Genomic DNA, 23,109 nt, shown 5'->3' with positions numbered 1-23,109 from the left:
ATACAAACCCCTTCTCAATTCAATGCTGGTAAAACGTTGTTAAAAGTTTAATAGAAGAGCCATGTTGTGATGACTTCCTGGAGACGGAGATTCAGACAAAACAGGAGTTTTTAAAGAGATAGAGGCCCAATATCAAGGCTTTAAATTACCTTTATTAGGCCAGAGCAGCTAAGCGCTGCGAAGGCCTATTGCAATCGCAGGATTTCTTATTCTTGTTTTTATTATTTTTCCGTCACTTCGCGGGGCTATTTGTGGGCTTTATCATATTCAAAAACTCACCAAACTTCACCCAAAATTGTCCCCCGACAAAAATTTTCTGGTGAAATCCGAAGGGGGGGTGGCCAAACGGTTCTACAGCCCCCCTAACGTGAGTTGGGGGAAACCGTAGATCGTAAAGATCTGAAATTTGGTATATAGGTAGATCTCCCCAAACCAAGAAAAAAAGTCTCTTGGAGGTACCCCCTAAAAAGCTCAGGGAGGCGGCCATTTCAGGTCAAATTTTGGCAATTTTTCATTTTATTCACGTCGAACATTAACAAACTACTCCTAGGGACACATTGACCTATTGGCTTCAGTTTTGGTCAGGTTGCAGTTAAGGGGTGTGGCATTAAAATTTATCAAAACGGTGAGTTTCGTACATGTTGAGGGGGCGTTCCGGGCGCCGAAGTTGGCGTACTCGCCACAGAAAACCAACCGCTACAACTTTCATATATAAAGGTCAATTGGCACCAAACTTGGTATGAGTGATCCTGGTTGGATACCTGAGGATCCTATGTCGTCATAGTCTGACCTCACCTAAGCCCCGCCCCCTCAGAACAGCAAGTTACTTTTTTTACTTGGAAAGATACAACTGGTGTCAGATGACTGATAACAAGTTGGTCTCACTTGCTTTAAAGCGCCAAGAGTTTCCAGTGAAACTGGAAACTGCCATGGCGGCGCGGCCAAGTCACAGGTCACGCCGCCACTATACGTTTGGCTCTAGATTCCATATGTCTCAGTCCAGCTGCACCAAACTCACTAAGATCAATCCTTATCCACCATTTTGTCACCATTTTGTCTTTTTTCATTGATGTCGTATCTGGGTGAACTCGTCCTAGAGCTTTCCAGATCCAGGCTTCAAACTCAGTCAGCATGAGTTTGAGGTATTGAGGGTCAAAAGATAGCAAAGGAATTTTCCTATGTCAAAGCATGTGGGCCTGGCCAAGCCTCAAATCTGGCCATTCTGCATGAAACATGAAGGCTGGGGAAACTGCGCCAGAGCGAGAGAGTGGTGGTGCAGGAACCCCGCGGTGGCAAATAGGCCGGAGCGACGCTGATCTGCGAGGGCCTCCAACGCCGCTTGCAGCTTTAATTTTAAGTTATATTTTATATACACATAATTTTTATAACAACTTCGGGAACAAAGTTGATTGTACTATAAAATGGCAATATGTGCCTGGATGACATATAACACTGCACCTTTAATGATGAGTTTTGTGAATGCTCTCCCACCTGAATTGATTAGTTCAAAGTTTGGGATATACTGGAGTGTTGCTTTAATTCTTTCATGTATATTTGAGAAATCATGCATGATTTCTCAAATATGTATGAGAAATCATGCATGTTTGAAGAAAACGTAATTAAACGTTTTCTTTACAGGGAACATTTAATTAGGCTTCATTAAACCCAACGAAGTGTCTACCTATTTCAATGAATGCTCTACATGTATGAAGGGCAGCATGCCAGTGCTGGTAGTCAGTTTACCAGTGAAAAATACCATTAGTGGACATAAACAAGAAAACACTGGCAGCAATTAACAGCAAATGCAACTGAGACAACCTGTTGTGTAACTTAGTGGCTGAACTAATTTTGGAAGTCGTAGTACATTTAAACTTAGCAATAATAAAAAAAAAGGACAGTATATGCAGCTATTTGGAAAAGCTTCATCTCAAACTTCTTGAAAGAAAGACAAGTGTGTGGAGGAGGTGAAACAGCTCTCAGATCTCCCCTCACCATTCAGCTGTCATATTTAAGAAGCAGCAGCTTCCTCTAGAGAGACTTTCCACGGAGGAACTCCGGCGCTTGTTGGCAAAACGAGAAACATCCCATGCTCCTTGTGGCTGAGCTGATCCCATGACACCAGCCAGTCTCATGGATCCGTAGAGACAGAGCGGGCCACAGTACCAGCCCGAAGCCCCCAGTCTGAGCATGCAAGAGCAGACAGTGGTATTTCATCCTCGGAGAGCCTTGGGGAGCCGAATTTATGCCTCTCTGTGCAGAAACCACACTAAAGTGCCACAGGGCAGCAAATGGGAAAAACAACTTGAGGAGCTAGCTAGCGAGGAGAATTTCAGAAGAAGTGCAAAACTGAAAATGCCAGACTTGATTTATGGTTGCTTTAAAAAAGAAACAAGGTTGACTTTCACAGCTGTAAAGAAGAAGTCATTCTTTGTTCTGTTGGGAAATCCTTCAGCACATCAGCCTACAGCAGAAGTCTGTTAGTCTTCAAACTGCAAACACAGTAAACACTAAGATCATTAATATTAGGGAACCTAGATTGGAATCATTTAACCATCGTCACTGTCTTAGGTCATTTGTATTCATCAAAATGATGTATCATTGCTAAATGCCAGATTATTTAGTACTTTCTTTAAATTCAGAAGTTTCCATACAGTAAGACTTGTACGGCTCAAGGCACATCACAGATTTGTATGTTTCCGATTTACAACATCTGAGTGAAATGCGTTGCAGGACCACACCTCCAACACATCGTTTTCTTCTGACATCGCAGGAAAATCAAAATAATTCAGCCTAATGATGACCCTGCTCCTTTCCTCTGTTAAAGTGTTAACCAACCCCAGTACAAAAGTAAAAGCCCCGAAGAAGACCAAAGAAGAAGCCATTACTGCAAACACAGCATTTCAAATTCAAAACGCAGTTTGCATATGCAATGAGAAGCAAAGATATTAGCTTCTGGAGATTTATCCTGTGTTTGGCTTGGCCATAATGACAAATGCAACATCTGAAAAGAAAAAGCAGAACATGCAAACCTGAGTAGATTATTCTGTCACATTTTCTGCTGCTGGAAGGATTGGTGCACTTCACAAAATAGATGACATCAAGAGAAATGAACATTATGTTAAAGCAGCATCAGGACATCAGCCAGGAGGTTAAAACTTGGGACCAAATGGTTCTAGATGGGCAATGACCCTCAGCGTACCACTGAGTTGGTTAAAAGTGCCTTAGGGACAACAAAGTCAATATTTTAGATTGGTCATCTTCAAGCCATGGCCTTAGTCCTACAGAAAATGTGTGGTTAAAACAAAAAAAGGTTAAAGAGCAAGACAGCGTGCAAACCTGACTGAGTTACCACAGAACTTTAAGGAGGAATGGGTCAAAATTCCAGGAAACTATAAACTGGTGGAAGAAAAACCAAAATGTTTGACCCAAGTCAAACAGTTTAAAGGCGACTCTACCAAATTGGGAGAAATATATGTTTTTTCCCCAAGTATAAAAAGTTATGCCTTGTTTTTCTACCATTTAACAAAAACTGATGATTGTGGTCATCTTAACTGGCCTAAAAGAGAACAAATCTTGTTTAGAAAATAAAAGGTTGCATCTTTTACAACTATAAACAAGGACAAATAAACAGCAAAAATCATGTACATTTTAAACTATTACTATAAGAGCTAAAAATGTGTTCAGAATTTATCTGTCATGTGGTTTTAGCTAATTTCACATTTCGCCACAATCATGTTTTCAGCTTTTAATAAGGGTTATTTAATGGCACTCAAACAACATATAAACACATTTGTTTGAGGTGGCAAAATATTGCATGTTGGCACAAAGAGAGAAAAGAAAAAATGAACAAAAGCAGACCACAAAGATTAACCACAATTTGCAACATGTGTGACATCGATCAAAACAAAACAGGCATATTCTTTCATTTTTCTGCATGTCAGTCATGGAGACAAAACAAAACAAAAAAGCAAAAAAAGTTTTCGAACTTATAGCGTCTAGTAAGGTGGTGGCAGGATTTTAGCTGTGTGACCAGAAACACGGAAGATGTTGAATTTATGTGTTGGGCAACACTGCCACCTGCTGAACAAAATACTAACTGCAATCAGGAACATGGTCGACACTGCATCTCTAACTTTTTTACTTAATGTGGATATACCACATTAAGTAAAAAAGTTACTTAATTTGTTGAATTAAGTAACTAATTCAACAAATTAGTTACTTAGTTCAACTTTTATTTCACAAAAGGAAACAACAACTTGCAATTTTAGCCTGGAACACTTTAAAGTGGACAAATGGGGAAACATTAAAAACTTAAAAATGTGACATACAATGCCTAATTCATTCATTCAGGAAAAATACTTTCACAGCGCCTCAAAAAGACTGTTTACACTGGGACACACCAACGGAATCAATATCAATGGAGAATACAGAACTACATAAGGTCAAAGGAAGACCTGGTTTTTGGGATTTTCAGATAGATCAATTAATTTATAGATAGATAGATAGATAGATAGATAGACAGACAGACAGACAGACAGACAGACAGACAGACAGACAGACAGACAGACAGACAGACAGACAGACAGACAGACAGACAGACAGACAGACAGACAGACAGACAGACAGACAGACAGATAGATAGATAGATAGATAGATAGATAGATAGATAGATAGATAGATAGATAGATAGATAGATAGATAGATAGATAGATAGGTCCCTATTTGACCCACAAAAAGCATCACAATTTTAAAGGCTTGCAGCTGCCTTGCTTTCTTTGGTCCGATACTGATACTAGGGCAATATTTACTGCTCATGAATTTTACATACAACAGTTCACATACAGTATGCAAGTGATTGCTTACCGTACATTTTCTCTATTACTGAAATGTTTCTCCCCACAAGCAGCAGTCATATGGCACCACTGACCGTGTCAACAGGTCATTGTTTTTTACAAATGGGAGCAGTTGATTAGCATCTGAAAAGCTCATATTATACAACAACCTCAAATCCCAGAGAGATTTAAAAGGAGGCTTCATGGATGCAGAGCAGGAACCAAAGAGCAAAGGTGGCTCCAAACTCTAATGTCTGCTCGGCTTTCTAACTATACGGCCAGACAGAGGATTAAAGAAGAGAAGCAAAAACAAATGAGGCAGATTAGCAGAACTTGCTAACAGGTGGTGGCATCATCCAGGACAGACTCCTGTGGAATCTCGTCTCTGCTGCCAGGAACTTGAGCTTTAAGGATGTCATCAAAGTCACAAGACTGTCACACAGAAACAGTCTTCAGTTAGAGGCTTTTCTGATTTGTTACAAGATTGACTGTTATTGGAGATTCTTCCTGCCCACAGCATCACCTTTTACTACTAGTCTTTAAAGATTCCTGGATGATACAAGTTACAACATTTAATTTCCCTTTGGGATAAACTGAACCAAGTAAAAGTTGATTTGAATTTAGATGAATTGTAGTTCTTTTGGAACTACAATTCCAACAGAATATTTTTTGTAATGTGATTCTTATAATCAATCTGAGCAAGTTTAGAAACATCCAGTCAGAGGCACTGAAGAATGGTTAAAACCGCAAGGATTTCAGACAATGAAATGGATCGGAACTGTCCAGAGATTAAAACCACTCAGAAAGACTGAACTTTATTAGAAGAGGTGGATATACCACATTAGCTCCAACATTGGCTTCTTCTGCCACCTTGTGGTCACCTGTAAGAAACATCTAACTTCACTGTCTGAGAACCGGGCCGTCAGTTTCAGAGAAGCCCTGGTAAACAGAGAACATGGTGGCCTTTTGATGTCACACAAACTCGCTGATGTAAAGCCATAAACGACAGAAAACACACTGGTTCTTATTAGTTCCAGCCTGAGAAAAACCATGCACAGATGTTTCAGATTTTTCATCTGTCATGTACAATTTCCTTTTCTGGTGATGATCAGCAAAACACAGTAGACTATGGGCTGTGTTGTAGCTGCAATACGAGAAAAGCTTACAGAGCTGACTGACTGTCTGCATGTCAGAGGAAAAGGAGATATATAGAAGTGGAATGGCATTTCTAATTGAAAGGAGAAACAGATGACTGAAGAGTTCAAAGCTAACCATTAGATCAACAGGAATTTATTTCAAAAAGGACAAGCAGTCATATTAGAGACTGATGTACATTCAATAAGGATATGAACATGACTTCCATTCATTTTCTACAACCTAGCCCTAACCCTAACCCTAACCCTAACCCTAACCATCACATACCTAACCCCAAAACCAGCATTTCCCCTGATGGGGACCAAGAAATGTCCCCTCAAAAAGCAGTGGTCCCCACAACTCCACAATGTAGTCCAGATCCCCATGAGGATATTAAAACCAGGTTAAAACTGAATCTCAACCTGTCGGGATCTATTCCCTTTACTTCCTTTGCCTCCATGAAATGATCTGGAAGGAAATGAAACCTCAGGTTAAGTTGAGCCTCAGCTCTCTGGCTCTCTGAAAATTGGCCCCCCGCTACTCCCCCTCACTGCATCACATTGAATTGCGGCGTCCTGCCATTACAGGGCCTCTTTTGTGACTCAGCCATTTCATATGCAGATCCTGCGAATAGGATTTCTTTTGATTCACCTCTCCACGTCAAGACCATACACACATGCACACACATGCACACACACACGCACGCACGCACGCGCACGCGCGCGCACACACACACACACACACACACACACACACACACACACACACACACACACACACACACACACACACACAAAAGGGCTGTTCAGGTGTAATTGCCTTTCAGGCATAATTGCTGCGGGCTTTTCTTGTTTGTGGAAGCACCTGTGTGGGGATCAAAGCATTTGATGTTTGTTGTCAGCTTTGTTTCAAGTGGGTGTCCTCACAGCACACACATCGTCACGTAATTACCTCTCTAGAAATTTCTATGGCTGCAGTAATAGAAGACTTCCTTAAAGCGACAGTATTATGTATCATCTAGGCACATAGTGCCATTTTACAGCATAATCAAATTACTGTTATCTTCAGTTGTTATAAAAAAATTTATATATACCAAATATGACCTAAAAAAAATTTGACTTGGTAATTCAACACCTTGAAATTGGGCCTCCGACTCCTTAAAAACTCCTGCTCTTTCTGAAACTCCGCCTTCAGAAGGTCATCACAACATGGCTCCTCTATTAACCATTTAACAACATTTTTACCAGCATTGCTCTGAGAAGTAGCTCCTATAATGTGCTCAGCTGAAGCACAGTTCCACCAGGTATTTGCTAATTTCTACTGGCTAGTCTGGAGGAGTTGGGAAGTTGCAGAGGGCTGTCAATCATGCTTGAGCACTCACCCCTTGCTCTCTGTTACGCTACAGCTTCTCCCTTGTCAGCAGAGCCTGTTGTGAATGCTAATGCTAATTAGCATGCCCACCGATGACAGCAGATAAACAGTTTTTGTGTAAGTGCAAGTTGTTTCTCTACCATTAGCACATTTAACAGTATCTGCATGAGGTTGATTGACAGCGCTAAAACCTTCCCCCTGGCTCTGATTGATTGTTTTTGGTTGGAGAGGTACATTTCTTCAGCTCAATTTTTTTCACAGATCATCTGTCTCAAAAAAATGTTTCATTAAAAGGTATAAACTGTTACTAATGTTGGATTTGTTGCTGCCTCTTGGCCAGGACTCCCTTGAAAAAGAAAGCTTTAATCATAATGGGTTTTGATCCTGGAAAACAAAGTCAAATAAAAATAATTTTTTAAAAACACATGGTGTACAGTTGCCGAAATGTGCCATTCAAATAAACTGACTTGCATTTGATCACAGCAGCAGAATAACACTTCAGATCAGACGACATCAGTTGACTAAGTCAGTCGATACAACAATAAAATTTGTAAAGATAAATTATATAAACAGCAAAGCCAGGCGTCTGCCTGTCTCCATGAGATTAAAGGAACAGTGAACACAAGAAACCATTGTGTTCCACTGAACCATTGTGAACATTTAACATCGGGCAGCTCTAGATGTCCAATAAAACTGGAAATGAGCTTAAAAAGTAAATTTTTGAGTTTGGAGATTGTTTTTTTTCCTGCTGTTTATAAAGCTTTGAATGACACCGTCTAAAGCAGTATAAAATAACCTACATGTTTAAGTTTTTCACCTTCACTAACTGTAAGGACTGATTGAAGAAAATCCGGACCTTATACAATTGAATCAATGTGACATTTATGAAACGTTACACATCTAAAATGTGATGCGTGGATAATTATGATTAAAGGGGAGGGGTTGCAGAGCGAGGGGCGTTTAAGAACATAAATACAGCCTGGAGCAGAACACTGGTTCACCAGACATCGTTGCGTTTTATTTAAAACATCACTGAGAGCCTGAGCAGAATCATTTCCCCCCCGACCAAAACATGGAGAACTGGAAGATCCAGCTTGTCATCGTGACTTTTTGCGTGCTGATGCAAACTTCCAAAGAATCAACTAGTGGCGGCAAAGACGAGAGAAGGCTGTCCAGACACTGGCAGGTGAGAACAGGTTTATTTCAGTTATTTTGAAGATTCTTGCATCAATAAGCTTAAGCCAATGCCTGATTTTCCTGGCAGTATGAGTTTGGGGACAACAGCCCTGCAGACAGCCTGATGAAAAGATCCAAAGCCCTTCGCTTCTACGGCCTGATGGGAAAAAGAGCAGGTAGCATCTGAACACTTCAACAAATCACATCCTGCAGCATCATTCAGATCATCTGCTTTGATTTCTTCACAGTGACGAAGAAACCGTTTCAAGTGAAGAGGCGTGAGTAATCTGAGCTCTCCTTTTATATAACTTTTTTTAAATGATCTTTTCCCCTCAAAATTTGTTCTCCTTTTTTATATAACTTTTTTAAAATGATCTTTTCCCCTCGAAATGTAAGTTTTTTTTTGTTTTGTGTAATTTTAAGTGACTATTATTTTTTAAATAATTTTTAAACGATTTCTTTAAAAAAATTATTTTTTTTTCTTCTACTTGTAGGAAACAAGGGGGTTGCATTCGTGGGTCTGATGGGGCGAAGTGTTTCCACCGAAGGTGAGCAACTATTAAAAAAACAAGCGAAGCAAAAGTGAAAATATCAAGGCAGCTTTATTGGTAGAGACGGTTTTCAAAAGCAGATGATCACCAAGCGCATGTGGTCCCGTTCAGATGTGTTCTGTTTGTTACAGAGTCTGTGAGTGGAGTGAATCCTGCTGCAGCAACCAGAGAGACCCAGCGTCCAGAGGAACCGTCCCAGCAGGGTATGACCGGAGCAGTACAAAAAACCTGAGCTTGGCTTACTTTCAATATCATATTTTTTTTCCCTCTCTAAGCAAATTAAAAATCACATTTTTTTCCCATTTATTTGGCAGGTTCCCTAAAGGAATGGATACACTTCTTGTACTAATCAGACATATGGGGAATAAGAAAAACATCTATACAACGTTTACACCAACCAAAGACTATAAAAAATATTTTTTAGTAAAAAAATTTCACCTTGCTTTTTTTTTTCCCAATCATGCCAAACAGGAATAACTACCATCTCAATGATGCACATTATCTGAAAGAAATAGTAATAAAAAAAAAAGAAAAGAAATGTGGAAATGCTGCTGAATGTCTTTATGTATTCAATTCATCTGTGAGCAAAGCAGAACATTCATGTCTCTCCACCAGCCCAGGTCAACTCATCTAACATTCACAACAAAGTGAGACGAAGACCCTTTAAAAACACAAAAACTCTTCCTCTAGCTGTAAATGCTTCAACTCATGATGCTGAGGATAGAAATGGACATAAAAAGATGCAGATAAATGATCTGGATACAGGAGTAAAAGAAAAGTAACACTGATCTTCACTGACGAGTCAAAGGTCTTAGGCTACTTGTGGTTTTGGAGGCTGGTAGTGAAGGTTCAGTAGCCTGAGGGTATTGTGCTTTATGTCCCTTTGGGAGGCGTCCATTTTAGCGAGCTCGGGTCGATAGTTTTGTTGCTGTTACCTCGTTTGATCTCCTTCGCTTTCCACTCGTCGATCAGGTCCTGGGAGGAAACAGAGGCGGCGCTCAAATAGGTGGAATCACATTTATGAAACGGAATCTGATCGTAACTCAACAGGAGATTGGTGTCACTCGGCGGAAACGAGTTGATCTCACCTGTCGTTTCAGTACTAAGTGCTTCCCCTTCCAATACTTGAGCATCTGGAGGGACTGCAGGGTGCTCACAATGTCCACTGGATTCACTGCCGTTTCCTGACTGATCTCTGAACACACAATACAAACTTACATCAATGAGTTGATTTAGAGACTTGTTATATACATCCAGGGTTTCCCCCAGAGTATTTTAAGCCTGGCGGGCCACTAGGCTTTACTTGTGCCCCAACAGGCTAAGCATTGCTTATTTATTTAAGTCTTTTTAAAATGTTTGCATTCTTGGCGTTTAGGCATTAATCTTCCCGTCTTTCAATAACACATAATTATCAAGTGATATTTTCAAATTTCAACATTAAAACATGTTTTAACTCAAAAACAGGAAGGCCGCTGGATGAATGACTGCTCTAATGCCCAACCACCGAGCTTAGCAACTTTTCTGGCGCAAACCTTGTACATCTATTCATACATAAACACCATTTTAAGCTTTTATATCTATTTCTACATCATGATGATTATGGCTTGCAGCTGAAAAAAACCCAAAGCTCAGTATTAGATTACGGTTGAAATGATTAATCGGATTAAAATAATACACTAATTGAATAATTGCCAACTAATTTATTAATTGATCACTACCTGGAGTATACAGACTTAAAATAATGCTGCTGAGAGAACAACAAACCCAGAACAGCAACTAGACCAAAAACTATAACCATTTTGCATTTAAGAATTAGTTTCACCTGGTCGGGCCTGTCGTGTTAAATTTATTTACAATAAATGATCCCAGACTATACTTCCTTCACTTCATACACTCCTCACTCGTAGATGGCAGAACCTCAGAGTGTTTTACCTGCTCAGAGAACCAAAAGTCTGTTTTTAAAATGATGCTGTGAAACAGGAAGTTAAATTAGAAGGGGGGCTAAGAGGATTGGTCAAAATTCAGCCAGGGAAAAAAGGAAATATAGAAACCGCTAAGGTGATTGGGCAGATTTGTGAAATCCTGTCACAATAAGAAATAAATGGATTCATCACAGGACAAAGAAAAATTAGCTCAATAATTTCCATTCTGCTGATTAATATTTTTTCGGAAGGGCAATTTTGTTTACATCGTCCATTTTATTTATGGTTTCAGTTGTGTGTGGCATTCGTCTCAGCTTTATTTATCCTTTTTGGTTGTTGTGTCATATTTTGGTTATTTAAAAAGTCTTCCAGTTCCACTGTTAAATGTTTGTTAGAAATGAAAGATTATTGATCTTTGAGAGAGCAAACTTGCATTATTATCACCGTATTAGTTGAAAATGGTCTCAAAGCAACAATATTATCATTTATCATAGTAAGTGCTGGTGAAAACTGAAAGACTATGCAAAATGTATGAACAATGAGATAGTTAGTATTAATAGCAGCAAATTAGAATTCATTATATCATATGCTTCTCAGTATGCTAACAGTTCTGCATTAAGAATCGTTTTTTTGGTATAAGATCTCTGTGTGGAATCGATCTGGATTTCATGTCTGGACCTGAGTGACTGGAATGAACTCAGTTTTTAATGTTGTTCTAATTCATTCAGATGTGCCTGTATAAACTGCTAGGACTTTATGGAGAAAGAGTCCAAAGCTGCCCAACATGTCACCTTTAATGGAGATCTCCTTGCCCTGAAAGTTGTGCATGTATCTGAGTAGCACTTCCTTCCAGTAGCTACGGTAGCTGATGAGGCCCAGGTCGGACAGAGGCCTCTCCGGCGAGCCCACCTTCTCCTCCACTTTGGACAGCAGGTAACCTGGACAACACAAAGGCTTGGTCAGCGACACAGCAACAAGCAAAACAAAATTGCTCGTCAGGCTATCTATCCCCTGAGGAGCGGGGGTAACCGCTCCTCCTCTCTTCTATGTGATGACACTCCTCAGGGGAATATTTGATAATTGTTTTATCAATAATGAAACAATTATTGAAGCAATTGTTTCATGAATAATAGAGAACTAAAAGAAAAGTCCAGGTGCGTCTACGTACTGAAATCGATGAGCATCTTGCCAAATCCCTGCCTCATGTACTGCGGCATGGTCAGGATACAGGAAACGTTGTAGTTCAGGAAGGAATTCTTCTCCTTGAAATTAAAAAAGTCATCAAAGAAACAGCTCAGTCAAGTTTATTTGACCATACATCTTACATTTAAAGAATATTACAGGAAGTGGTTTTGTTTTACCTTAGAGAAGTAGCCCACTAGGTGGCAGCCCGTGTTGTCAGCCTCCGTCATCACGTAGAAGAGGAAAGGCTCCACGTCGTAGTAAAGGGTTTTGTGGTCCAAGAAGAGCTTGGCCAGTAAACACAGGTTCTGGCAGTAAATCTGGGCAGAACACAACCGACACTGACTGTGAATGGAACACGTTCCCTCAGGGTTCCTATGCAGTCCTCATTTTAAACACTGAACTTTACCAGGAGGGAATCTTGGGAGGCAGAAAGACAGGGGCAGATGGATGTTTTTATTGTATTCTTTTTACAGCTGTGAGCTGTTGTGGAAGACTAAAGCAATACACAGAATAAACACCAGCTGATTTTAGTGAAACTTTGGAAGTAAGCCTGCTTTCTATGGGGATTATTAGCTCTTGTTATTCCAGTCTAATGTTCAGGGAGAACACCAGGAGTCTAGCAAACTAACAGAGCCTCATTAACAGGCTGTGTGTTTGGTCAGCTGTCACAGCAGACATGATGGACGCCGGACACGCTTTACAAACCTGCTGGTTGTGTGCTGCAGGACGGAAGAGGATTAGAGGAAAGCCTGCTTCCTCTGAGCTGGTACTTTAGCATCTTAGTCTTTGTATTTTAAAATAACTTTATCTTAATGACAACAATGGCAGTGTTTATTTAGGGTTTAGTCACTAAGTTTCCTCACTATGTAAACAACAGCCATGTGTAGAACGGTGAGAGCAGGGAAGCTCTGCTCTCAGTCAGATCTGACTAGAATTACCTTATTCAGCATCTTTTTAAAAGCATAGATGGCATAACTTAAAATAAATTTGGCTTTCTAATTTAACACCTTGAAATTGGGCCTGTCTCTTTAAAATCCCGCTATAGTAAATGGATAAATAGACAAAAGGATGGATGACAGAAGGACAGACAGAAAAATGTTAAATTAAAATTTGACGTTCTTCACCTTATTTTTTTTGCCATCCACTTCAAACACAGATATAGAGCCCTTTCTGTAGACCTCGTCTCCTGGAGGATGCTTCCACACACATTTGGCCTGATAACACACAGGATAGAGGAAGTCTGAGCGTCATCACAAAACACTCTACATATACAGAAAGTTTTCAGCATATTCAGCTAAGCTTTAGTCCAGTGTTTCTCAACCTTTTTTGGCCCAGCGCCCCCCTAGCCTTTATCCAGGTCCCTCACCGCCCCCACCAAAGAATTTGTAGGCTACTTTGCACTGACCATTATTTTATCATTAAAATTACTATCACTATTGTAGATGTTTTGATTTTTATGCTTGTTTCTGTATTTATCATCAAAAATAATTTCCCAGAGAACAAAAAAGTCATGGGAATAGAAATTATTTTCACAGGCGTCTACAAAAAATGCAATGAACATTCAAGTTAAAATTTGTAGGCCTAACAGCAGCCAATCAGAGTGGGAAAAATATTCTTATTTTGTGCCATTTTCTAGTTGTTAAATATTCCACGACTGAGCTCTGCAACATTAAAACATGGATAGAACTGTAACCACATTAATCATAACTCTTCTTCTCTTCAGTGTTTTTCAGTTTCTGGTGGTGCAGCTCTGTGCTGCCTTCAGGAGAATGGGACATCAGAGTATCATCCATAAAACTTCACCCTCATGGCATTTATTGTGCAAACCAGAGCTTTCAGTGGAGAAACAAAAGTTCCAGGTCATTTTAATGCCATACAAATATGAGACAGAAACATGGATTATATCTTTATATAGACCTGTCTATTGATTATAGATTAATAGTTTTACTGGACAGAAATTACAAAGAACAAATCTGGTTCTTAATCAAATCCTAATGAGTCAAATTGAAAGTGTCATGGAGTCATCAGCCTCATGACATTAACACTGACATAAAAAATAATATTGAAGAAATAAATATATCAAATCTAATTAAAACATAAATAAGTGATCAGTTCTTTACTGTTATGGTCTGTAAGATATATTTATTCTCAGTATTAGATGTGGTCTCAACAAACCCATGACATTTCAACAATATTATTTTACCTTTTATCTGGAAATAGTGTCTGTTTATTCTTGCCATACAGTCCTCTGTATAAAGTATTGTTCTAAAGGTCTTGCCATACCAGTTTATTCCTCTGCATTTAGTTTCTTAGTTTATTCTTGCATTTTGTTCTCCTAATCATCATGTGTTTCACATCATGTGTTGATTTTTCACTGTTCAGTGTCGGATTCTCTGTTTTTATGCCATAATTCACATCTAGTTCGTCGCTCCGTTTTATGTCCCGCTTCTCCTGTTTCAGAGTTTTGCGCAATGTGCGTTTTTTCTTTTAAGCCCCTAAGGTGCAGGGCGGTCGGGAAGCGCATCGATGGGGAAAAGCGATGCAGCACATACAGGCTATACTGCATTCTGATTACTGAAATTTAAAAGTGCTGTGTTGTTCTATCACACCAGTTTCATACCGGACCACTTACAACACCGGTGTTAACGCTATAAAATGAACGCTCTCTATCGTGGTATCACCCATGGAGGGATTTCTTGATTTCTTTATTTAAATGGGTTCATTTTTCAGAGGGTTACAAAGTGAGGGTGTCGTGATTTTAGCTACCAGTAGAAGAAGGACGGAGCTGCGCCAAGAAGCTAACAAACACTGAATAGAAGAAGAAGAGCTGCCATCGATACAGTTGCAGCCAAGCATGATTCAATGTTACACAATACAGTTTTACCAAGTTGCTCAAAGTCTAAACTGGCATTTCGGGGAATTTAAGGTGTAAAGTTTACCTTCGATCAAACGCCCCCAAAGGCATCCCAGCCCCCCCCTTTTGTAAAAATGTCCGCCAGCGCCCCCTGCCGTCCTCTGAACACCCCCTGGGGGGCGGTACCGCCCACGTTGAGAACTGTTACTTTAGAGCCAAACTCAAGAATATTAAGGCATCCTGCCTGAGAAACACTCTGTTCTGTGTTGGTGGAAATCTCACCATGTGTCGCCTGAGAATGGTCTGGCTCTTCATGTACTTCAGGCAAAACTCGCAGACGTAGAGGCGGCCCAGGCGCGCGTACTCCTCAGGGTAGGGTGAGTGGTACCAGGTATCTAACTCGTAGCGGCCAAACACGATGGTTTTGATCATGTTGCTGCCCTCTGTGATCTGACCCTGGATACGCAGCTTCTCCTGCAGAACGAAAGACACCACAACAAGCACATTTGTTAAAGGCTGTGTATTTGTGTATGTGTGTGTGCGTGCGTGTGTTAGGTAATCTGTGACTGTACTGTGAATGCTGGGGGTTGAATGCAGTGGGCAGTATTATGCATTTTTCACCACCTGCTATTATTTTGTACCACAATCTTGCAACTATGTTACATTTGTTATAAAAATGCTGAATATATCAAATATGACTCAAGAGAAATCTGACTTCATAATTTAAAGGCTTAAAATTGGACTTCTGTCAATTTAAGAAGCTTGTGCTCTTTCTAAAAACTCCACCTTCAGGAAGTCATCACAGCCTGGTTCCTCTATTAAACCTTTAACAACATTTTTAGCTGTGTTGCACTGAGAAGTGGCTCTTATAAAGACAGGGTTTCCCCCAGAAAACTTGCTAAGCCCGGTGGTCGGGGCGTCGAGGCGGTCCACCGTGTTTTTGTATTAAAAGATGTTAAGTTGACAGGAAATGTAAAAGTATTACTGTGTAATTATATGTTACGGGAAAAGATCTCCAGTGAAATGCTATTTAAACCCCCAACTAGTCTAAAAACAACAAATTTGCACTACTGTTTAATCTAAATTAAGTCAGTGGCTCCATCAGGTCCCCAAGAGCTTCAGGAACCCCATAAACGCTAATATTTTAAAGAAGACCACAGATACAGAAATGTATCCATCCATCCATTTCCATCCATCCATTTTCTTTACACCCTCGTCCCTCAGTGGGGTCGGGAGGGTTGCTGGTGCCCATCTCCAGCTAACGTTCCGGGCGAGAGGCAGGGTTCACCCTAGACAGGTCGCCAGTCTGTCACAGGGCAACACAGAGACACACAGGACAAACAACCATGCACGCACACGCAGGGGCAATTTGGAGATGCCAATTAACCTGACAAGTCATGTTTTTGGACTGTGGGAGGAAACCAGAGTACCTGGAGAAAACCCACGCATGCACAGGGAGAACATGCAAACTCCATGCAGAAAGACCCCAGGCCGGGAATCGAACCCAGAACCTTCTTGCTGCAAGGCAACAGCTCTACGAACTGCGCCACTGTGTTACATAAATGTAACATTTGTTTATTGAGATTATCAATGCTGTTAAATTTTATTCAATTGTTTAGGCATACATAAATTAAATGATTTTAAATTGTTTAACGTTTAAATACAAGATTTTAAGGACCTGGCAAGTTTACTTTGTAAAATTTCAAAGAACAATATTCATAGTTACATTGTTTTGTTACCATAGCAACAATCTGATGCTGTGAGTTTAATCTTTGAATTTACAAATACAAATTAGTAAACTGCGATTATAACTTATTGCTTTTTAGGCTGGCCAATTAAACTACTCCCTTCTCCCAGATTTCACTAAATCTAACACAGAAGCTGTTAGAGGTGCTGATATTTTTAGCAGCAAAAGGAGCCCCTATGTCATATTCTGCTCCAGGCCTCATACAGCCTTGGACCGGCCCTGCATGATGAGGTAATCTGCTACGCGCAACAAACGGGAGATGTAATTCAATGCTGCTAATGTGGCTTTAGTAGCTCTTTCATTTCGTGTCTGTTGAGTTTTTAATCGTCACAGTAACTATTCTGGTTGGTCAAGTTTATGGGACTCGACCGTGCCTGACGGTCACGAGTTTCTCAGATCTCCGTGTGGCCCCGGAGTAAAGCATGGCGGGCCGCCAGGCTTATAATACACTGGGGTAAACTCTGAAAGAGTTCAGCAAATGAACAGTTATACCAGATGTTTGCTAATTGCTGCTGGCTAGTCTGAAGGAGCTGAGTGGGGGAGGGCTGATCTGTGAAGCGAAAGCTCAGAAGCTTGAAAACTGCAGCTGAGAGGAGCGGCGGCGTCTGGAAGGCGGGGTTAATGCGGGGCTAAGTAAAACGCTTGGGTTTTGCACAGCTGAATGGTTGCCATGGGAGATTAAAGGTTTTCTCAAACATGCATAAAAGAATCAAAGCAACACTCCAGGTATGTTCTTATAAAGGAATAACATTATAAATGATGTAAAGCTCAAAAAAGTGGATTTGACATGATACCGGCCCTTTAAGCAGACAGCAGACAGCATTACCAGGTCTTCAGATGCCCGGGCCTGAGCTTTCCTGAACAGCTCCAGGTCGTAATCGCTGGTGATGTTCTCCAGCAGAGGCTCTCTGGTGTTGCCGTATGTCTGCCGATGTTCCTGACGATGGAACAGGAAGTGAGGCAGCAGTTCCACAGCATTGCTTTATAATGAAGCAGTGATCCCAGCTTTAAACAGACAGGAGGTCGGACCGCATGACGCCAACATACCATGTGCTTCTCCTTCTGTTCCTTCTGCAGCCCAGAGTTTCTGCCCTTCCTCATCTCAGCGACCTGCTCTTTGTATCTGCTTTGTTTGGGCGTTGGCGTCTAGAGACCAGGCACAAAACAAACATCACTTTTTCTGCGTGCATGGCAACCGCCTTGTGACAAACACTAAGCGACGCTGAATATTCCAGACTACCTGGTGGCGAGTTGCATGCCGTGAATTCCCTTCGTCCTGCGTCTTCATCTCCTCTTCCTGTTTCTCCCGGCTGACGGCTTTCACCTGGCAAGAGAAGATGAAGAGTTGAAGCTCACTGGGGTCACATGTGCTACTTTACTCATTTAAATTATCAATTCTAATCAAGCTGCACACAAGACACCATGTTGGTCATTAACCTCACCTTACACTCGTCAGCAGAGAGGTTGTGGTAGAGAGGACACCCTGATATAGCAAAATGGCGCTCGTGTTTCCCAGTGAGGTGGCCTACGTAAAGGAAGAGGCTGATGATTAGAATCAAACCAGGATGTGATGGTAGAGAAACGAATGGAACACAAAACATCTGAATCAGCAGCAGAGTACACACACCAAACGGTTCTACGGTTTCTGTCTAATATGACAAATAAGTAGATCATCAGAATATTAAAGAGAATCATAATATGTTGAGAAACAGAAGAAAATTTAAATACTTCTGTTAAATTTTAAAGGATACATAAAACATTTTTTGTGAACTGCAAGCGATGTAAGTTCCTGGATGTGAACTGAATATATTACACTATAGTTAATTATGTGTTTAACCTAAGATAACATGGATTCTGCCGGGTTGATTTTGTTGTTTAATTTAATTTCTATAAATGGTTTTAGTGATGAATGTAACTGTAACTACTGAAATTATTACAGTATTTGTTCTCTGCTCTTTAGTTGTAGCTAAACAGAAGACAGCACACAGAGGGTCCAGGACTCTTCCTGGTCTGGAGATGATCCAAACCAGACTGGTCATAGATCTGTCTCTGAATGCTCCAAACTGGTGAAACGTAAGAGAACAGACTCTGTGCTGTCCTATAAGCAAAATAAGTTTGTGCAAAGAATTTTTTTCTTTTGTTTTGTTTATTTTCCTTTGGCCACAAATATTAAAAGGCAGATTTTATTCCAGTCTGAGATTATGCAACCGCTAGAAAAGATTTAGTTATTTTAAGGTTTTGCCTGTTTATCAAGGATTCCAATACTGACGCAGAGAGCTGTAAAAGATCCCCAAGTAGAAAAACGTGCATCAAAGCTGAACTCATACCAAGAGAATTGCAGCCGGGCGTCGGGCACTTCATGTTGAAGTTGTACGTCTCATGGCAGCGCCGGCGCTTGGGTCGATGGGACAGGTCCTTATCCGAGTCCCTGTTGGCCTGATCTTTGGACTGGCTCTCATCATGAGACGCGTTGGGGCTGGAAATGTCCAGCTCGGACTCAGAGGACGGGGCGTTTCCTGTGGGTGTGAGCGGTGGCGATTCATCATGGTCCGCAGCACGCTTCAGATCCGGAGTATCTGATGAGAGAGGGATGGAAACAAAGTCAAGAATCAGTTTTAATGCTCCAGTTTAAGGCTCCTGCCTTCTAGAGATAATAGCCCACCCTGAGAGCTCTGGCTGAGGCGGGTAGAAGCTCTGGTGAGGCGCTGTCTCTTGGGCATATTTCCATCGCTCTCTGAGCTGTTGGTCTGCTCCCGTTCAGCAGAGGAATCGGAGTCTTCAGTTCCATCAGACACGCTCCCAGTCAAAGGCCTCTGCCAAGAGAAAGCAGCTTAAATGAGGCTAAAACGAGATGACACAAATGATTTTTATATCAATTATAGAGGAAAATTAACCTCCAAAGTAACCCTGTTGCGTACTTTATTTCCTGCTCTATTCCTACATTTGTTAATGCTACTGCTATTTGTGCTCTGAATGCTTGATTGGCGTTTATGCTACTGGCTTGGTTTAGCTATATATGAGCGATAAGACAGATTATAGATGAAGTGCCTTAAGATCAACAGCATAAAAACCCACACTGTGAATGAAATATTGTACAATCTGAACAGCAGAAGTCATCAATATGAACGTTTTCCCTTTTTGATGACAGAGCTCCTCATTCATTTGAAAGCCAGGGTTCCAAACTTTCCAGACTGGCCATTCTTTACATCCATTTTAAAAGACAAAGCAGCAAAGTTCACAAAGAAATAAGGACAGACATTACAATGATAGAGAGGCTGCAAAAACAGGAAGGACAGAGGAGAGAAAAACACAAGAACGGGAAAAGGGCAGACGGGAGGAAGGACACAAAAAAGGAAGTACACCAGGGAGGAAGGACACATGTAGGAAGGACAGAGAGAAAGAGGGGAATTATTAAGTCCACATGAGGGAGGAAGGAAAAAAGTGAACACAATGACATCATAGCTGTTTCTGCATTATAGTTTATCATGTAGTATTCTAATCTAAACAATGTCAGATGAGACAGGACTGAAGGAATACAACCCATACCTACATTACAGTTCAGACGAATCAGAATAAGCATTTAAAGGGCTTAGTTTATGACAAATATAGAAAACCTTTATGTTCTAATTTGGTTAGCCAACTGCTGAGATCCTTTCATCACACTCATACAAACTTGATCTTTGTCACGCATTGTGTTGCCATGGAGCTGGTCAGGAACCATCAGCTGTTTGCTTGTCTGTTTACGCAGGATTCAAGTTGCAACTGACAATTTCCACAAAACTAAACAATTGTTTCATTCATTCAAATTTCCCTGAAATGCGTCTCAGTGATTTACCAGACCAAGCAGTTTACAAGGTTAGCTCCGCAACCCATTATTATGGAAGTTAGCCGTTAGCCCTACTGTGACGGACTGCAATGACCAATACTATATTTTAACTTTTACTCTTCAAAAACACAATATTAACGGCGTACAGTTAATAAGACTGTACAAGTCCACTTCGTATGTCGTCCAAAGATAAAATCGGCATTAATATAATCTTTATGCTTGTCTATATTTTGGTAGTACCAAACCCCAAATGTTACATATGGGTTTTCTGTTTATACCGCCCACAGAGGCTACACCATAGCACTATTGGTTGAAAACGTTGACAAAAGCTAAACATAACTACGGGAAAGCGAATAAAATGGTTGTTTTGACGTTGTCTGGTTGAATGAGTAGCTAAAGTTTGTTTCAGGGTGGCAAATTACCAACTTACTACAAGACACACAGTGGAACCTTCTAGCTCTCCGTTTGGAGAATGAAGCACTCTGATGCTAACTCTGCTAATGCTAACCGTGTTTAGCAACCCGCTGTATCTGCTTTCTTACCTGTCGTGTGCGCGGCATGTCTCCTTTGATGGACGCTTTTTCAACTGAGATTGGAGCAACAAACAGAAATTCCCTATTGATTTACGATAAAACAAAGGACGGGAGACACTATTTAATGATTATTGTCATGAATTTGTTTGTGTTCGCCCGGGTAGTCTGGCGCCACATCCCTACCCAGACTGAGCAGGGAATTACATTTCCGGTGACGACAGCAACAGGCCTCCACACCCCAGGGACTGTCATGTTGCTCTCTCATAATATACATTTTTTTCTTATGGAATACACAAATTACACATAGGTATGACCATAGAGATGTTTTGTTTATGGTTATGAGACATACAAAAAGTCACACATATAGTTTTATCATCTCCACACTTGTGAGCACAACAGAGTGCTCACATGCTTATGAAAACCTTTTTCAATTTCTTCTTTATCTGTGCCATTCTAACACACGAATATGCTTTAATCTAATACATTTTCCTGCAGCTCTGTAGGGTTGGTGTCAGGCAACACCAACCACAGAGTGGTGGGAACCTCCACGCCAGTATCAAGTCTCTTACAACCTCCAATAGGTTTCTTCCAGGATTGTCCTGTCTTTAGCCCAACCAATCATCCCATCAGTTTGAACCATCTTTAATTTCTCTACTTTAGCAAAGCATCCCAACAGCATGAGACCACCACCCTGGGGTATGGATGATGTGCAGGGTTAGCTTTCTACCACCTATATATAGGACCGAATAATTCATGCTTGGTCTCATCTCACAAGAACAATGGAGTCCAGACCAAAGTGGACACTTACAGTCCTTAAACAATTTCTGATCTCAAAAAATATTATACCAGTCTATCCAAAAACATTTGTATGAACAGAATATTAATTTGAACTTAGGGGTAGGTAGGTTACTGAAAACAGAAACATGTGGAAAACAAAACATGTAATGTGTTTTCAGTCAGACCAAATGACTTCTACAAAAGCTAAACAGTGTAAAAGGCAAAACACTTCAGCTGTAACTCCAAGCAGGTTGACACACAAGACGTTTTTTTTGTTGTACTGACATTACTCATTGAGCATAAACAATAATCTCAGCAAGTATGCAGTAATTATGCTTCTACAATCCGCTGACTCATCGGCAATAATTTTCAATGACACTATAATGACAAACTCCATTTGCACCTTTAGCTTCATACTTTAGCACAGAACTGCATAAACCATGCTGTCCTCTAACGTGTGTCATGTGTCACTGGGATTTACTGAGAGGTTGGAAACAAAACTGAAACATTGCTTACACCCTGGAAGCTTTATTTAGGCCTTTCAAATATGTATTTTGAAACCATAACAAATAATTTTCAGTCAGTTTCCATCATACACAAATTCTTCTGTTGAGGTTTAAACTCAAGATTCTAAAACTTCAGTTTTTGTGTGACTGGAAATGTTTTTTCTGTGTGCTGTTCTCAATACGTGTTTCACACAGTCATGGCGCTCCGTTTCTCATGTGAATAATCATTGACCTCTTTGTAAATAACCACCAAATGCGAATCAGATGATGGTTTGAAGGTTCATAAAAGATCATTCATATGAACTGCTGTAGCATTTTTGGAATTGAAGTTAAAGACTTTAGTAGACCGCTTTTTGGTCTTGATTTTTCTCTGAAAAGCCGCTTTCTTCATCCACCAGAATCAAATAATCTGGATTTTTATCCAAATTAAGATGGCAAGATAGCTTCTTTTGTTGTTTTTAACCAGTACAATTATATGTCATATAACTATCAAGTGTACAATATCTTAACAAAAATCACTTTAGATGTACTGAACAATCCTTTTAGCAACAAAAGTAAGGAAAAATGCAAGTTTATTTCTGTTATTTTTGGCCTAAATCTCTCAACCCCTCTGCCCAGTTGGGTGTTTCAAGGGGTAGTGGGGGATTAGCGGGGGCTTGAACAAAGTGTTGTAGAACCCAGAAAGTGCTTTTGCC

The 23,109-nt window shown here is 40.4% G+C and overlaps 2 protein-coding genes across 2 annotated transcripts; one reads left to right on the top strand and one right to left on the bottom strand.

The window, feature by feature from the left end:
• The first annotated feature begins 8,173 nt into the window (after positions 1-8,173).
• LOC145549126 (uncharacterized) lies at positions 8,174-9,598 on the top strand. Its single transcript, XM_081600736.1, has 6 exons — positions 8,174-8,523; positions 8,602-8,689; positions 8,762-8,791; positions 9,008-9,061; positions 9,196-9,267; positions 9,379-9,598. The coding sequence occupies exons 1-6, from the start codon at positions 8,410-8,412 to the stop codon at positions 9,411-9,413; spliced, it is 393 nt and encodes a 130-aa protein (XP_081456862.1). The 5' UTR covers positions 8,174-8,409; the 3' UTR covers positions 9,414-9,598.
• On the bottom strand, positions 9,097-21,346 carry kat7b (K(lysine) acetyltransferase 7b). Its single transcript, XM_008438133.3, has 14 exons — positions 21,141-21,346; positions 19,435-19,585; positions 19,100-19,348; positions 18,215-18,297; positions 18,013-18,096; positions 17,820-17,918; positions 17,599-17,709; positions 15,308-15,499; positions 13,296-13,385; positions 12,348-12,488; positions 12,155-12,248; positions 11,778-11,924; positions 10,153-10,259; positions 9,097-10,039 (listed from the first exon to the last, which is right to left on the bottom strand). The coding sequence occupies exons 1-14, from the start codon at positions 21,156-21,158 to the stop codon at positions 9,938-9,940; spliced, it is 1,668 nt and encodes a 555-aa protein (XP_008436355.1). The 5' UTR covers positions 21,159-21,346; the 3' UTR covers positions 9,097-9,937.
• Between the last annotated feature and the right edge of the window lie 1,763 nt (positions 21,347-23,109).

This window comes from Poecilia reticulata, chromosome 19 (genome assembly GCF_904066995.2).
Source record: "Poecilia reticulata chromosome 19, P_reticulata-male-v2, whole genome shotgun sequence".
In the NCBI taxonomy this organism is placed as follows: Eukaryota; Metazoa; Chordata; class Actinopteri; order Cyprinodontiformes; family Poeciliidae; genus Poecilia; species Poecilia reticulata.
This window is presented reverse-complemented; position numbering and strand designations above follow the sequence as displayed.